Source organism: Coenobita brevimanus, chromosome 94, assembly GCF_032717465.1.
Source record: "Coenobita brevimanus isolate Jiangsu-jjx chromosome 94, ASM3271746v2, whole genome shotgun sequence".
Taxonomy (NCBI): Eukaryota; Metazoa; Arthropoda; class Malacostraca; order Decapoda; family Coenobitidae; genus Coenobita; species Coenobita brevimanus.
The window spans coordinates 4,752,129-4,768,821 of NC_137047.1; the positions used below are offsets into that span (position 1 = coordinate 4,752,129).

The 16,693-nt window shown below is 41.8% G+C and overlaps 1 protein-coding gene across 1 annotated transcript in view; it reads right to left on the reverse strand.

Annotated features, from left to right (window-relative positions):
- Positions 1-13,643: 13,643 nt before the first annotated feature.
- The window catches only part of Nadk2 (NAD kinase 2, mitochondrial), a 28,523-nt gene continuing 25,473 nt past the window's right edge, over positions 13,644-16,693 (reverse strand). The window contains exon 8 of the mRNA XM_080282581.1: positions 13,644-13,900. Coding sequence (XP_080138707.1) covers positions 13,644-13,900 — 257 coding nt within the window. The remainder of the gene's footprint in view (positions 13,901-16,693) is intronic.

Genomic DNA, 16,693 nt, shown 5'->3' on the forward strand with positions numbered 1-16,693 from the left:
GCTTGGATCCCAAAATTTTCCAGTTTATCATACGTCTTACCGCAGGAACTGCAGCCATTGAAACAAGTTTACAAATCCACCGCGAGGTTGGGCTTACTTGAAAAGAATAGGAGAGTAAATGGTTTCTACTGGCCTTAATTTCTGCTTCGGAATGGAACGAAAATTGTAAGTAATGCTCCTACGTTTATCTTAGGAGCATAAAATGTCATTATGAAAAAGTTGTCATCTCATTTCCTTGCAGACTGGCTATGTACGACAGTTCTTCCGAGGCTCACAGTGCTCGTTCGTCTGGCTGTGCTATTGCTTAGCGTTCTGTAAACTCCAACAGCGGAAACCCAAACCCTTTTGACTTTCCGAGGTGCTACAAAAAACGCCTATATTAACACTGCACATACGATAAACACCCACTCTGTGTTCACTGAGGTAGGTAAAAGGCACTGTAATTGCCCGCACGTCACTGCGGCATTACACGCTCACTGACGTTTGGTTAGCGGCGATGTTTTCATGATTTCTAACTTCTATTACTATTTTACATATAATCTGGGCAATATACATTATATTTACACTGCACTTATTACTATATTGCGTCACTGTCGCATCACAGAATTACAGCAGTGCCGCAGATTTTCTTATTACCATATTACTTATATACTGGCCATATTTACATAATTTTCTAGGTAAAATATCTCTTATTACTATATTATACAATTATTGGTAAAGCACGTCACTGTCGCATCACAGAATCACAGCAGTGCCGCAGATTTTCTTATTACCTTATCACTTATTATACTGGTCAATATTTACATTGTTTTCTAGGCAAAATATCCCTTATTACTACATTATCCCTTATACAATTATTGGTAAAGAACGTCACTGTCGCATCACAGTATATCACTGTCACTGTCAGTATTTACTCAGAGAGTGGTACTCGGCAAAGCACGGAGTCACACAGAGAGCGACTTGACATTCCTGGCACTGGTGTATGCTCATTTTTCTCGCCCGAGGCCTCCGTGTGGTGTTATGACACACACTGCAACGGCCCTGTGACAACCTGCCGCCTGCGGTGAGAGGCAATTTCACAAGCTGGTGCCGGCTCATGTAATTGCGGCACTCAAGACGGTCAGGTTGTGTGTCAGAGTGTCGCCTCAGGACCAATGCCGTCACCTGACCAAATCTTGCAAGCAGCTGCTGCACGAGTCTGTCTCAGGGATGGTTGCCTTATGCCCCCGACTTCTGTCTTGTAGAGGAGGAAGGCGTTGAGCATGCACATATCGAGCATGTGGAGGCAAGCCTTCCTGTACCATCGGGTGTTTCTCCTGAGACAGTCTGTCTCGCCAATCATCATGTCCGACTTATCAACAAGTCTCATGTTGATATTATAGTCAATGACGGCATCTGGCTTCATGATTGGCTCTCCCGTCCTGTAGCTGACCTTCCCAGTTCTCTGCAATTCCCCCTTGTGGATGGTGCCGAGCATATTCACGACCTTCTTGTCGTGCCACCTGATCGCCAGAAGCTTGTCAGACTTCTTCAGGTGCACATCTCCCTTGGATGAGGATGATGCTTCAGGGAAACTTGGCCACTCTTTCCTGTGGCTCCGTACAGTGCCAACAGTGCCGATGCCGTGTTCAGCCAGGTATTTGGCGAGTTTCGGTGCTGTGTAGTAATTGTCCGTGTACAGCACATGATTCACACCAAAATACCTCTCCATCAGCAGTTTTACTACGGAGCCAGAGAAGCCAAGGGGGTCTTTCCTGTCCACGTGCATTGTGCTTGCAGAGTAGATAACGAAATCAAGGATATACCCCGTCTCACAGTCACACAGCACAAAGAACTTTATCCCAAAGCGGTGGCGTTTGCTGGGGATGTACTGCATGAATTTGAGACGTCCTCTGAACAATACCAGGGATTCATCTATGACGACTTTTTGCATAGGACGGAAAAATCGCATAAATCGATCCCTAATCCTGTTAAGGAAATCCCTCACTTTCCACAAAGGGTCAGTTTGGGACTGGTTTTCATTGTCAGCGAAGTGCAGGTATCCTAGCAGCTGTCGGAACCGATCTCGTGACATGTACTTGCCGAATGTTGGGATTGAAGTGATGTCATCAACCAGCCAGTACTCCTCCAACTCATGTCTCTTGATATGGGGCATCAAGAACATGAGAGCAAAGAACACATACAGCTCTCTGATCCCTAAAGGCAACCACGACACTTGCTTTGGTGAGCCAATAGGTCCCAGCCCTTCTGTTGCACACTGAGCTGCATACCTATTGGTCTCATCGCTGACAAATTGCACGATTTCGTCGTACTTGAAGGCCAGGAAGTAGTCCACAAAGTCATCTCCTTCGTTGCATGGGAAGGCAGGCTGTATTCCGGCGTTTGTCATGTCAAACGGCGGATTGTGTGGCTGAAAATCAGCACCGTCAGACCACACAAATGCATCCACTTTCCCGGTGCGTGGTTCAGTGGCAGTGGCAGGTCGCATTGCACTCTTTTCCCGGTGAGAAGGAGTTGAGGTGGAGGCAATGGGGGAGGCAGGGGGTGAGCAGGAGGGGGGTGAGTGGGGGGGGTGAGGGGGAGGGAGCTGGGCAGGGGGCAGGCGGGTGGGTTACTGACCTGGTGTGTGGTGAAACCTGACCTCCCTTTCTTCCCCGCTTATCACCCCGCTTTGCCCTCCGGCTGCCACGCATCCCCTTTTTTCTAGCCCGGCCTGCCCTGCTTACCCTGCCTGCCCGGCCTGCCTTCCCTCGCTGTGCAGGCTCTGGGAATTCATATTCCTCAGATGATGTTGACTGAGGAGAGGAAACAGCAGAAGATGAAGATGATGTGAGGGCAATAGGGCTAGGGGAACGGAAAAGTGGTGGGAAATGCTTGCTAGGGCCGGGTGTAGGAGACGTAATTTTCCGCTTCACTCCCTTCCCACGTGCTACACCCATTTTCCCCATGGGCGCCTTCCCTTTTCCAGAGTAAGTTGTGGGTGGTGGGGGGGAGACAACATGTTCAATTTCATCACTGTCACTGCCCAATTGTTCAACCATAAACGGTTCCCCAGCAATAACTGCATAGTCATCACTACTTGTGGTAAGTGTATCACTCTCACTGCCACAATCCATAGTTGTACTTACAGTTTTATCCAGCTCTGTCCTAATTTCTGGGGTGCTCAACCCCTTCTGCCTTGCCGTCGGGAGTTCCTTCTTCGGTGTAGAGGTCGAAGGCACACTAGCACTAGGGATTTCCGAGGAGGAAGCGAGCGATGATGACTCGGGACGGAGCGCCTTTGTCAGGCACAGAGCTGGACAGATACTGACTGATGCGTGTCAGGGAAGGGGTGGGGGGGTCCCCCAGGGGGTGGGAGGAGGGAGGTGTGGGAGGGCTGGCATGAAAGAACTCGACAGCTACTCTTGCGTGAAACAATTTGCGCACAGAAAAAACGCGCGGTGTTCAAAATATTCACGAGCATTCCAGAATGACACCCGCGGTTTGGTCCAGTTTTTTCAATGTCATTCTGGAATGACACTCGCGGTTAAAGGGTTAACAGTCCCAGGAATGAGACGGTGTGCACATAGCATTTTGTGTGTGTACAGTCGTGCATGATTATGCAGAATGTGTGTGTGTGTGTGTGTGTGTGTGTGTGTGTGTGTGTGTGTGTGTGTGTGTGTGTGTGCGCATGCGTGTACCCATACATCGTACAGCACTCACTCTAAATGCATGGGCAAGGGGAAAGGTCACTGCATCTTGTGAGGCATATTAACTAAAGACAACAAGCAATGCACCCTCTCCCCAGCTATGTGAATCTGAGATAATTCATCTTGTTACCACATAAAATACCTAAACAATGACATCACAATGCCGAGAGTTTCTTCAGGGTGCTATGAAGAAAGCAGTAGAGAAGAAAAAATAAAATACTGTATAACTGGCCTTTAGCTTAAGAAAGTTGTTGTCAAAGCTCATAATCTAATCACAAAGTATGAGATGGTAAAGTAAGGTAATAATCACAGAAAGGACATCATTACAGGATACATTTATTTTGAATAAGTGCAGTGGTGAACTCATTTTTAATTCATATACTGTGTATATATATATATATATATACTGTATTTCATTTATTCATCATCCAATCCTACATTGCCCCATAAGGAGCGTAGGAGCCCAGGGCTAGGCAAGTTGGCCTTAACATTTAAGATGAGAGTGACCAGCCTCACTCATCCCTGAGTGGCATTACGTGAGCAATAAACTCCAACCATCCTTTGGATATAAACCTCCACCAGCTCAATCCGATTGGAGTGCCTTCATTACCCACTAAACCACCAGGGGCCAAAATTTGCTTATATGGTTACCACCCAGCATAGTAAATGGTTTCCTGGTGTACAGGAAACCATTTGGCTTGTCACTCAGTGTAGAGTTACCCACAGGGAGAAGGAAGAGGAAAGAATGAAAGAAAAAAAGACAGAAGAGGTAGTGTAAAATCATCCGTAGTCAAAGGGACAAGGAAAGAATGAATATATATACATATATATATATACTGGTGGTCCCCGACTTACGATCAGGTTACATTCCGAGCAACTGTTCATAAGTGGAATTTTTTGTAAGTCGAAAATGCATTTCATACATCTACCCAACTGAACATCATAGCTTAGCCAAGTCTACCAAGCATTTTAAATGTGCTTAGAACACTTACATTAGCCTACAGTTGGGCAAAATCATTAACACAATGCCTATTTTATAATCTATCTATCTATATACCTAGGCTGCTTCCACCAAGATAGGGAGGTAACCGAGACAGATGACACACTCCCAATTTACTCATCCACACAAACACATTCCTCGGCATCTTAGCCCCAAAGGATGAAGGGACAGATCCTCACCGCACCATGCCACACGAGGGTCAACTGCGGAGTGCAATCAGTAATTCATTGCCTATTGTACTGAAAGTACAAAATCGTTAAGTCAATAATTCATAAGTCAACTGTTCATAAAACGGGGACTATATATATATATATATATACATATATATATATATATATATATACAGATAGACAGATAGATAGATAGTTATAGATATAGATATATATATATACAGTAAGACCTCACTATAATGGACTAATTGGGGCCCAAACCATTCCGAACAATGCGAAATTCTGATAAAAGTGACATCCGGACTTCCCCCTGCTAATCCGGACTTTTTTCGATATATCAGACATTAGTCCAGATCGCATGAACGGTTTTTAAACTATTTTGACTACTACTGCAGTACTTTACTGTGTTATAACTTCACTACAATAATCAAATGGTATATTATATATAATGATACAGTACTGTACACTGATAAAGACATGTTTTATTTACATTATTATGGTGAACATAACTGAAGTGGCCAGGCAGTCCGGACTGCTTCTGGCTTTATCGGACTTTTTCCGATATATAGGAATTTAGTCTGGTAGCTCCTTGAGTCCGATAAAAGCGAATTCCAGTCTATTGAAGTCCGTTATATGGAGGTTTTACTGTATATATATATATATATATATATATATATATATATATATATATATTTATTTATATATATATATGTATATATTTATATATATATATATATATATATATATATATATATATATATATTATATTCATTCATTCATTGCCAGACGCCATGTATCCCAAACGGGGTGGCCAAGGGCTTAGAGTTAATTGTTTTACAGGGAGGGGCACTAATCCTCCACCAACCCCACTTGACACATAGGGATGCCAACAGCATCTGGTGTTCCCAGGCGGTCACCCATCCAAGTACTAACCAGACCCAACGTTGCTATATACAGTATATATATATATATATATATATATATATATATATATATATATGAAGATAAACACCAACGTAATCAGGAACATCTTTAATAAATTGGTGACGTTTCGACAATTTATTAAAGATGTTCCTGATTATGTTGGTGTTTATCTTCATATTCAGACTAAGCTTCCCCCATGGTGAATCTATTGCATCTGTATATATATACAGTATATATATACTCAACCCTCGGCTATCACTCCCAATTGGTCCCGGTATGGCTGCGCTATAGACGAAACCGTGATAGCCGAATTGAAGAACTTATGGTAATAATTCTAATTGGTGCCATGACCTCAATATTTACCCCTAGGATACCTTTTTTGTACCACATATTAGTATATAATAGTCTAAAAATGTTTTATGATGTGATCACGATTCATATAAATACCCCTCACAATTGATTCACTGATGTTATGTTTCTTCCCCACACTTCGCTTGGTCTCACCATTCTCTATAAGTTTCACATTTCTAGTTTATCTGCATAACTTAGGTTCTTCGTCTTCTTTATTTCCTTGCCAGGTGCCGCAGCATTATGTTGGGTGATGGTAGGGGGACAGGGAGGGGGTACATTGGCCATGGTCATATCATAAAAAAGGTTATTGTTCTCGCTATCACTGTTCACGGTCTGAGGGCGCGCACTTGAATGGTTTAGCAGGCAGGAGACTCCGTCGGGCGGCCAATCAGCGTTCGGCTGGCGCTGACGTCACACGACCAATTACAGAAGCTTTTGTTGGCTGGGTGGAGCACTGGAGCCTGGCCTTTTTGAAATTTTCGAACATTTGCGGTGCGTGATAGCAGGTATTTAGTGCATGATAAAGGTATTTGGGTAGTTTTTTATATAGGCGTGATAGCGAGATACGCTATAGCAGAACCCGTGTGCCTCCTGCACAAACCCCTCAAAATTGAGAGAACCCACAGACATAGCATCCTCCTCTGGCTCTTGCTGCTCTGGCATCTGTCGAGGATGAAAGTACCTGGTGAGTTGAGTCTGGTGGCATGGTCATATTTTCCCTAGCCTTAGGTCTTAATGTGGTCACATTGCATTCAACAGTTCCAGTACATCAGCCCTCTGAACCTCATCCACTTCATAAACCATGATGGCATCCTTGAGCACCTCTGCACCAGTCAAGATGTTATTTACATGAGCCATGGTCATAAGTGGTCCTGTGGTTCTTGCCTCCGCCTGATCCCCCTGCTCCTCTGCCTCATAATGTTCCCTGTCCATGTTGTCGATGTGTTGCATAGCCTCCTCAGAGGCCATGTTGTCCTCGACAACCTCAACCAAATCCCCCTCTTGCACCTCCTCACAGCTTGGCACAGCTCTGCATGCTCTTACTGCTTCCTGCCGCTTGATAACATCAAGCTTCTGCTCCTGGGTCAGACTCTTTCGACATCTCACTGGGTCACGGTGCGGCAGCATGGTTGGGTTGGGTCAGGTGGCCAAAAAAAAAAAAAGAGCAAAGAACACACAAAGCACATGTGCTGCCAGAACATGGGGAGAGGGTAGGCTCAACTGGGGCAGGAATGTTCAGTGGACCGTGACAACACCCTTTGCAGACATGTGACAGTCATACGTCATAGGCTGATGCGACTCGCACTATGACCATCACTGGCCATATTATGTCTGTTCCCACCGCATTATGACCATAATTTGCTGCATTATGACTGTCTGAACCATAATTTCGGGCCTCTTGCCACGTTACATTTATTGTCGACGCGTACTATGGTTCTCAAAAAAATGGGCAGCTACCTCCTCCAGCATAATGTCTATCATTTTCACATTGTGACCAAATTTTGGCATCAAATTTTGCCCTCTGGGTTATGTGAGTTTCATGCCATAGGATCATGCATTATCTGAGCGCTGACTGTATACTGTATATATATATATATATATATATACAGATGCAATAGATTCACCATGGGGGAAGCGTAGTCTCAATATGAAGATAAACACCAACGTAATCAGGAACATCTTTAATAAATTGGTGACGTTTCGACAACTCGTTTGTCATTTTCAAACCTATAGAAAATACAATAAAATCAAAGTAAACACTATGTCTATGATAAAAATACGAAAACTAAAGTAAAAAACCAAAGTAAAACACCATGTCTAATAAAATACAAGTGAAGAATTATTATGATAAGATGAGGAAATGAATTATACATAGCTAACGTTGATGGGATGCTACTAAGTACAAGGAAAATTTAAACAGAAATACATGTAATAAGACAATACATAAGTCAAACCCCTTCTCTGTTTTTAAGGTTTGACTTATGTATTGTCTTATTACATGTATTTCTGTTTAAATTTTCCTTGTACTTAGTAGCATCCCATCAACGTTAGCTATGTATAATTCATTTCCTCATCTTATCATAATAATTCTTCACTTGTATTTTATTAGACATGGTGTTTTACTTTGGTTTTTTACTTTAGTTTTCGTATTTTTATCATAGACATAGTGTTTACTTTGATTTTATTGTATTTTCTATAGGTTTGAAAATGACAAACGAGTTGTCGAAACGTCACCAATTTATTAAAGATGTTCCTGATTACGTTGGTGTTTATCTTTATATATATATATATATATATATATATCTATATATCTATATATCTATCTATCTATCTATCTATCTATCTATCTATATATATATGTGTGTCATCATCCATACCTCTTCTCCCACTCTATGATGGAGTGAGGTAAGGTCCAGAAGAAAAAAAATATATAATAGGAGAAACTATCAAAGTCTACCCAGGAGAATGGGCCACATTTTCATTTACTCACCATTCATGCCCTCAGAATCCTGACTCCACCTCACAGGCATAAACATCCATATTTCCATGTTTCATACCATCTACCAGCTACAGTCAGCCCTGTGACAATCACTTGACAAGGAAAAAAAGGAGGTGCCAAACCTTTGCCATACACTTCTCCATAAGGTATTCTTCCAAACAACACAATCCACTGTCAGCTGCCTAGTCTCATCACTCTCCATATCCCACATTTGCATGCACACTTATTTACATCAATTCATCTGCTTGGCCAACCACATCTTCTTCCATCTTCAATCCCGGCAAATCTCCGAATCTCATCTCACCATCTTGTCCTCTCATTCACACATTTTTCAGGCACTCAGAAACCTGGCTTCACTTCACAGGCCTCACCATATGCACACATTTTTTTAGTATTTTTCATTATAGATGTGCATCACAAACACCTGCCTGATAATACATGAAGTCAATTTGTCAACTATCGAGTTAAAAAAAGAAGTAATGTGTTCCTCTGCATAGTATACAATTTTTCCAGCCAATTGTACCATAAGCAACAGTCAGCTGGTGGTCTACTATAGGACTGGACCTTCTCAAAGTTAAAGTGATAGCCAAAATTAACCCCTTCTCACATTGGGAAAGTATAATGGGAGAAGGGCTGTCTGTTGGGAAAGTGATGCAAGTGTAAGTTGATTTTTCAGTGATTATGTTTGGCTGTGTCAGAATCTGTAAATGCTATCAACAGAAATGACAGAGTGCACACTAATGCAAGCATATAAAATGGCACATTGCACCACCACCAGCACTACTCATTCTAAATGTCTAAAATGGTTTTTGTTTCAACTCTAGATAATAATGGGCACAAACAGATCATGAGTTGAATATTGAACCACCAAACTACCATGGCTTCTCAGTCATCTCTATCTGCTTTAAAATCTCTAGTCTCATCAACTTTCTGTCCCTGCTTTCTCACACACTCATGTACTACATCCATCCACCTTCTTGGCCTACCACATTTCTCACCTGCAGATTTACTTACACATATTGTACCTTACTCATCACTGCAGCTGCACTGTGACTGCTATAGTGCAAATATACAAATCACTGTTTACATCCATTCTCTCCAAATGATAATATCATTAGTGCACACTCTCTTCTACCTTATTATGAACACACTTCCTGAGTCCATTTCTTTCACAAGTCATGTTATTTCTTATCCTTTTCACTCTGCATTTCATACAGAACCCCCACTGTGCTGGGGTACACCAAGGTTCAATTTAATTTTTCTTTGGGACGAAAACTTAACTACTATAAGTGTTAAAACCAGCCAAGTACCTCCCAACAATTACTGGGAAAACTGCAATAGTGTAAGTAAACTTGCAGCTGATTCTATTTACATGTGGCTGAATGTCCTGCCTCAAAGCAATGATTATGTGGTTTGTTAACTAGCTTATACAGTAGGTATGCACAGTACGCGAGTTTATGGGCAGCAGAGGAGGTCACTTACTAGGAATTCGTGTACTATGAATACATAAACTTATGGGAAAAATTACATATGGGTGGCACCCCCCTTCAACGGTAACCCCTGAGACTCCTTTCAGACCTAAGTATTGTACTGTACAGGGAAACTATCCAAGACATACTACCTAAGATAAAGTAAACCAACAAGATTATGGCTTTACAAAATCAACAAGGATATGGCTTAACTTAACCAACAAGAAAATGACTGCTCACCTTAACCCAAGATATCAACATGCTTGATGGACGTAAGAAGGGGATCCAAGGCTGGGTGAGGCACCTAGCGTGCACCTCCTGCACCACCCACCACACCACCTTCCTCACCACTCTCGTCACCAGCACTTTTGATTCTTTCACTAGCTAGTGCACTCATTTTGTTCATAAACCCTTCAAAATCTGTTTCTGACACCTCAGACATCGATCATCCTCTTGATCCTCCCCAGGAAAAGGCTCTTCTGATGTTGAAGGGAGTGATTCCTCACTTTCTTGAGGCTGCAGGTAATGGGTGATGAGGGTTTGCTTCCTTCTGTTAAACTCCTAGTTGTGCCTGTCTGTGTAGTAGCCAAAGGTTCTGTCCAGTGAAGTCATCACTTCCTCCACTCGTAACTGACAGTGTTCGATGTCCTTGAATTCTTCCTTGAATTTATCTAGGGCACATAGTACCCGGTTGATCTCCATCATCGACAAGTCTCCACTCTCCATCACTGGTGGAGCTGGCTGTTCTGTTGCGGTCTCCTGCTCTGCGTTGGCCTTGGGGTAACCCCGGATTTGGGCCACTTTTCACTGCCGTCACACCTATTACGAGTTCAATTCACATACTATTAAAAAATACACTAAAATTCGATAAAAAATAGGTCCTCGTGTACAAAGAGATTCACGTACTGTGAGCTCATGTACTGTGCATACCTCCTGTAGTTAAATTCCGCTCTTATAGTCCCAACATCAATGGCAGCCAACCACCCAATACAGGTACATTCATTTTTCATTCATCATCCAATTCAGCACCCTTGGTTCCAGAGCCTTGCTAGATGAATCTTTCTGCCAGATTAACAGAGATTAAATACATCACATATAATAATTCAACAGGAACCACCAGAGGTCATGTACAATAATTCAACAATACACCTCTGACCCACTGTCCTTCGGTGTAATCACACTCATGTTCTAATTTAGGTTCTTTATCGAACAAGTGAGCCTGGTTCATTATTATGCTATCCAGAAAAGTTGACTCCATCACTCTGATGCTGTCAAAACCTTTTCATCATCTCTCAATCATGCTCAGTACTCTAACCATCATTCAAAAGTTTTCCTAATGTTCATTTGCTTCTTCGAATCACTGTCTTCATTGAATTTCTATATTTTCCCCTCTGCTTCTTCATATAAAAAACAGCTTCTTCATATAAAAAACAACTGATGAACCAATACCATGCCATACATCTCTCACATGGGAAAACCATGGTCCATTTTTTTCAACATTTCTACCTTATCCAGCTAAATTGATTTTAGCATAATAAAAATATCTCACTGCATTAAATCCCTGCAAACAGCTATTAATACACCATTCTGACCAGACAGGTGAGTGAAAATACAGTATATGTAAATATATGGGTGGCCACTAAGGTAGGTCATTTGGTAGTTACGTATTGGTTAATATGGTAACAGTGTGCTTTGCAGTTATTGGCTTTCACATGCAAACCACCCCGACACATAATACTGTAACACTTTATGCACTCTACATTCACTTATAATGTATCTTAGTAGATACCGGTGATGGAAATAAGCTTTTGATTTGACTGCAGTAGCAATTAAGAATAAACTGAAATGGTAATATGTTTCAAGGTAAACAACTAACAAAACAAGAAATGTAATGAGAAGTGTTATATCCACAAGAACAGAAACTGATGGTTACAAATGGTTAACTGTGAGAATTTTGTACTCACGGACAAAATACACTGATAACAATGCTACCTCACAAAGTTAGTTATAAGAAATATGAGAGAAAAGAGTCGAATGGTTCACATTTGAAAGCAGCAGAGTGTAAACACAGCTGATCCAGTAACTCCAGTCTTTTTGAGTGGTGTATATTATTAGGGTATTTGGCAAAAAATGAGTGTAAACTTATGGACCCTGAACCAATTAACATTTATTGTCATGTACTGCTTTACTTGGTTACTGAGGGGCTCTGTCACTGCAGTAGTTTGGCGGACCAATTAGCCATGATCAGGGAGGTTTGACTGTATTGAAATAGACTGACATTTACACTAAACACTGCCACTGACACTTGTCTCTTTCTTAGATATCATAACTAGGGTTATATGTAAGCAATATAAGCTAAGAATTGGACAAGATACTAGGGTCACCACCAAGACATGCAGTGTAAGCAATTCAAATGAGCATGTGCTATACTCAATGCCATTTGTGGCCGCCTGGTAAACTAGTCTGGTGGGAGCAGGAATTTCAAGTGCCATCTCATAATTTTATCCAGATTAAAAGAGGTGCTGGACCATCTGATGCTGGAAAATTGGTGGTGTAAGTGTACCTCCAATCACCCACTCCCTACAGGTTTCAATCCCATGTGCAAGGAAGGGCCATCTCCCAGTCTGGTGCCTTCTTACCATTAAACCACCAGGCATCATCTTAAACAAGGTGTAATGAATGTCATCCATCATGGTGCTATGTACACTGCATTGTGGCAAAGTAATCTATTATACTGTATATAAAAGATAAAATTAGAAAAAACAAGACAGCACACCTAAGGAATTATAATGTGTGTAGGAATCAGACATGTTTGTGAAAAAGTTCTCATCCATCCACAAACAATAATGAGTATAAACAGGTATTTTCTTACTTTATACTGAATGAAAGACTAAGAAAATAATATTGCCATAATTTTTAAAATATGTACAGTTGGAGGCAATCACCCCACCCCACTGGACCTATGGCAGCTAGAACTTGCAGTTGCAATAATAAATTTTTGGTATTTGTTCAAATGGGTTTACAATGATAAATCATGATGGTTAATGTACTGATAAACATAACTACTGTGCTTGTCACAGGGCAAGCAGGATGAGCTGATTGGGGAACATTTTACTTATGTCTGCAACTTTACAATACAGTTACCCACTGACTTAAAAATATGATACTTTCAAAGAGACTGAAAAATGTATGCTACATATACTAGTTGGTCTTGGAGAGGAAAATAAAAAGCTAACAAGCAAAATGACGGTTTACCAATATTTGGACTTTCAAGCCTGTGAGTTTTTCCTGAGAGAAAAACACTGAAATTAATAAATTAACACCCTACTTCATAACAGTGAATAAATAGAAAAGTGAAGCACATTGAGGGTAATGGTAACTGTACAAGTATAACACAGTACTCAACAGCTACTATACCTCAAACAGCATACAGGTACTCTGAAAAACAAACTAAAAGTCATCTGTGATAAATTTTTTACTGGCACTAAGAAAATTCTGGAAGAAAATAAAATAATGCATTACAGTATATTTGTAGGGTCTTTAGTGCTTAAATGCCACCTCTGTCAAATCTCCATGTAGTGTAACCGTCCTGAGCGCATCTTCATCATATATCTCCAACACAGCACGGGTTCCATCATTAAACGTGAAGGAGAGGCCCCCATCAATGACCAGACATGCATCAAAACACCGTGATTTGACATTGATGGTTTTTGCAAACCCCCTCGGTTTGACACACTCACTACGCATTGGTGAGCTTAGCAGCTGGTCCCTTATTGTGTACACCATTTTGGACACCTCTGAGTGGATGGAAAAAAGAGAAAAGGATGTTAGCCTATCATTACTATTTATGGTATATCTTTTATGAAAAGTAGCAAAATCTTCTCTTACACTTACATCTATCTATCTATCTATTGCCAGACGCCTCAATCCCGTTTGGGGTGGCCACAAACAAATCGCCTCCAAGTCGCCCTGTCCCACGCCATTTCACTCCCCTGCTCCCAGCTCACACCCCCCTCTCTCATATATCTCTCCACCCCATCCCTCCATCTCATCCTCGGCCTCCCCCTCCCTCTTTCCCCCTCCACCTCACTCACATACACTCTCTTCGTCAATCTTTCACCCTCCATCCTCTCCACATGGCCAAACCACCTCAGTGTGTTCCTCATAACGCTTCCTATCACATCCACATCAACACCACAACGCTCCTTTATATCCTCATTCGTCAGCCTGTCTCTCCATGTGACTCCACAGGCTCCTCTTAAATAACTCATTTCCACTGCTCTCACTCTTGACTTGTGTCCTTCCAACAACGTCCAAGCTTCACTTCCGTACGTTAGAGTTGGTATCACAATACTGTCATGTAGTAACTTTTTCACTTCCATGCTCACTTCCCTGTTTCTTATCACTGCTTTCAAGGAACCAGCAACCTTTCTTCCCTGCTGTACCCTTTCAAGCACTTCACCCTCCAAACCTCCATCCTTACTCATCACACTACCCAAGTACTTAAACGTACCAACATTTTCCAATTCCTCACCATCCAACCTCGCTGTACATTCACTGACTTCACCTCTCTCAAAGACCATCACTTTACTCTTCCCTACATTCACCTTTAGATTCCATTTCTTACACACTCTCTCAAACTCATCCACCAAGCCTTGCAGCTCCCCTTCGTCTTCACTCAACAATACAGTATCACCTGCAAACAACAGTACAGGGAGTTTCCAAACACTATCCTCTCTCACCATGGCCACTCCAACATCCACTACCCTACCTTGTACCTCCTTTATTACCCCATCCATGTACAGATTGAACAACCATGGAGACATGACACATCCCTGTTTCAACCCAACCTTCAAAGAGAAAAATTCACTTAGTTCACCATCCACACGCACTGCAGCCTTCGCACCATCGTACATACTCTTCACAGCATTCAACAACTTTCCATCTACTCCATATATTCTTAACACTTTCCACAATCCTTGTCTATCCACCCTGTCATATGCTTTCTCCAAATCCATGAAAGCCGCATACAACTTCTTTCCCTTCTCTAGAAACTTTTCCACTAAAGATCTGAGAATGAATATCTGATCTACACAACCTCTTCCCTTCCTAAAGCCTCCCTGTTCTTCTCCAACTAATTTCTCTGTTCTTTCTCTAACTCTGTCAATAAGTATCCTACTATACACTTTTCCTATTATACTAAGAAGACAAATGCCCCTATGGTTACCACATACTTCTTTTTCCCCTTTTCCTTTGCACAAGGGAATAATTATACCTGACTTCCAATCCTCCGGGACTCTACCTTCCTCCCAGGCCAATCTGCACATCTTCCACATCCATTCTACTACTATCTCTCCCCCATGCTTCAGCATTTCACCACACACTCCATCAATTCCTGGGGCTTTCCCTGATTTAACTTTCTTCATTGCTTCCACAACTTCTATCCTACTGATTTCTTCCTGTCTTCTCACCCCCCTCCTTCTCCCAGCCATTCCCCAGCCACTTATACTCGCATTACTTCCATCCTCTACGTTCAACAATTCCTTAAAGTGTTCTCTCCATCTGCTCACTTTTTCTCCCTTCTCCACTAGTAATCTACCATTTTTATCTTTCACTCCCCTGCTAACTTCACTTCCACCCTGCCTTACTCTTTTCACCTCTCTCCAGAACATTTTCTTACAGTCCCTCCACTTTACACTCAAATTTCTTCCAAATTCCTCATCCACTCTCTTCTTACTCTCTCTTACTAATCTTTTCACCTCTCTCTTTCTTTCTACATATAACTCTCTCTTCTGCCTCTCAACTTCTTCCACGCCCCTATTTCTCATCCATTCATTGTATGCTTTCTTCTTTTGTGCCACAGCCTGTTTCACCTCTTCAGTCCACCACGCTGTTCCTTGCACCCCCCTCCGTCTTCTCTTCCTTCCACACACCACATCACATGCTGCACATATTTCTTCTGTAAATATTCTACACACACCTTCCACGTCTCCCATCTGCTCCAATTCATATTTGCCCAATCGTTCCTCCACTTCTCTCTTATACTCTGCCTTTTTCTCATCCTCTTGTAACCTTTCCACTCTCCTTGCAACTACTCCTTCCTCTCGTCTTTCCCTTCTTCTATTCCTCCAACTTACTTGAACTTTAATTCTGGCCATCACCAAGTAGTGGTCAGAAAGTCCACTCCCCCAACCTCTATACACTCTTGCATCCATTACACATCTTCGCATCCTTTCATCCACACACACATACTAAATCATTGCCTTCCTTTCATTCAGTTCACCACCCACCCTTCTCATCACTCGCCATGTATACCTGTGGATCATTTTATGCCTGAAGAGGGTATTGGCTATCACTTGATTACATGAATGTGCCAATAAAATAGATGTGCAATTTCTTTATCTTTTATCCTTAACCCTACATGGAATTATATGAAAAATCCAGACTAAGAGCAGTAAAATCTGGTTACTGAAAGATCTGTGTGGGATGTGGAGAGTGAAGAGGATAAGAAATAATGATTCATGAAAGATATGGAGTAATCAAGTCTGTGAATACCAGAACTGAAAACTGTGAGCAAAGATGGTTTAGTC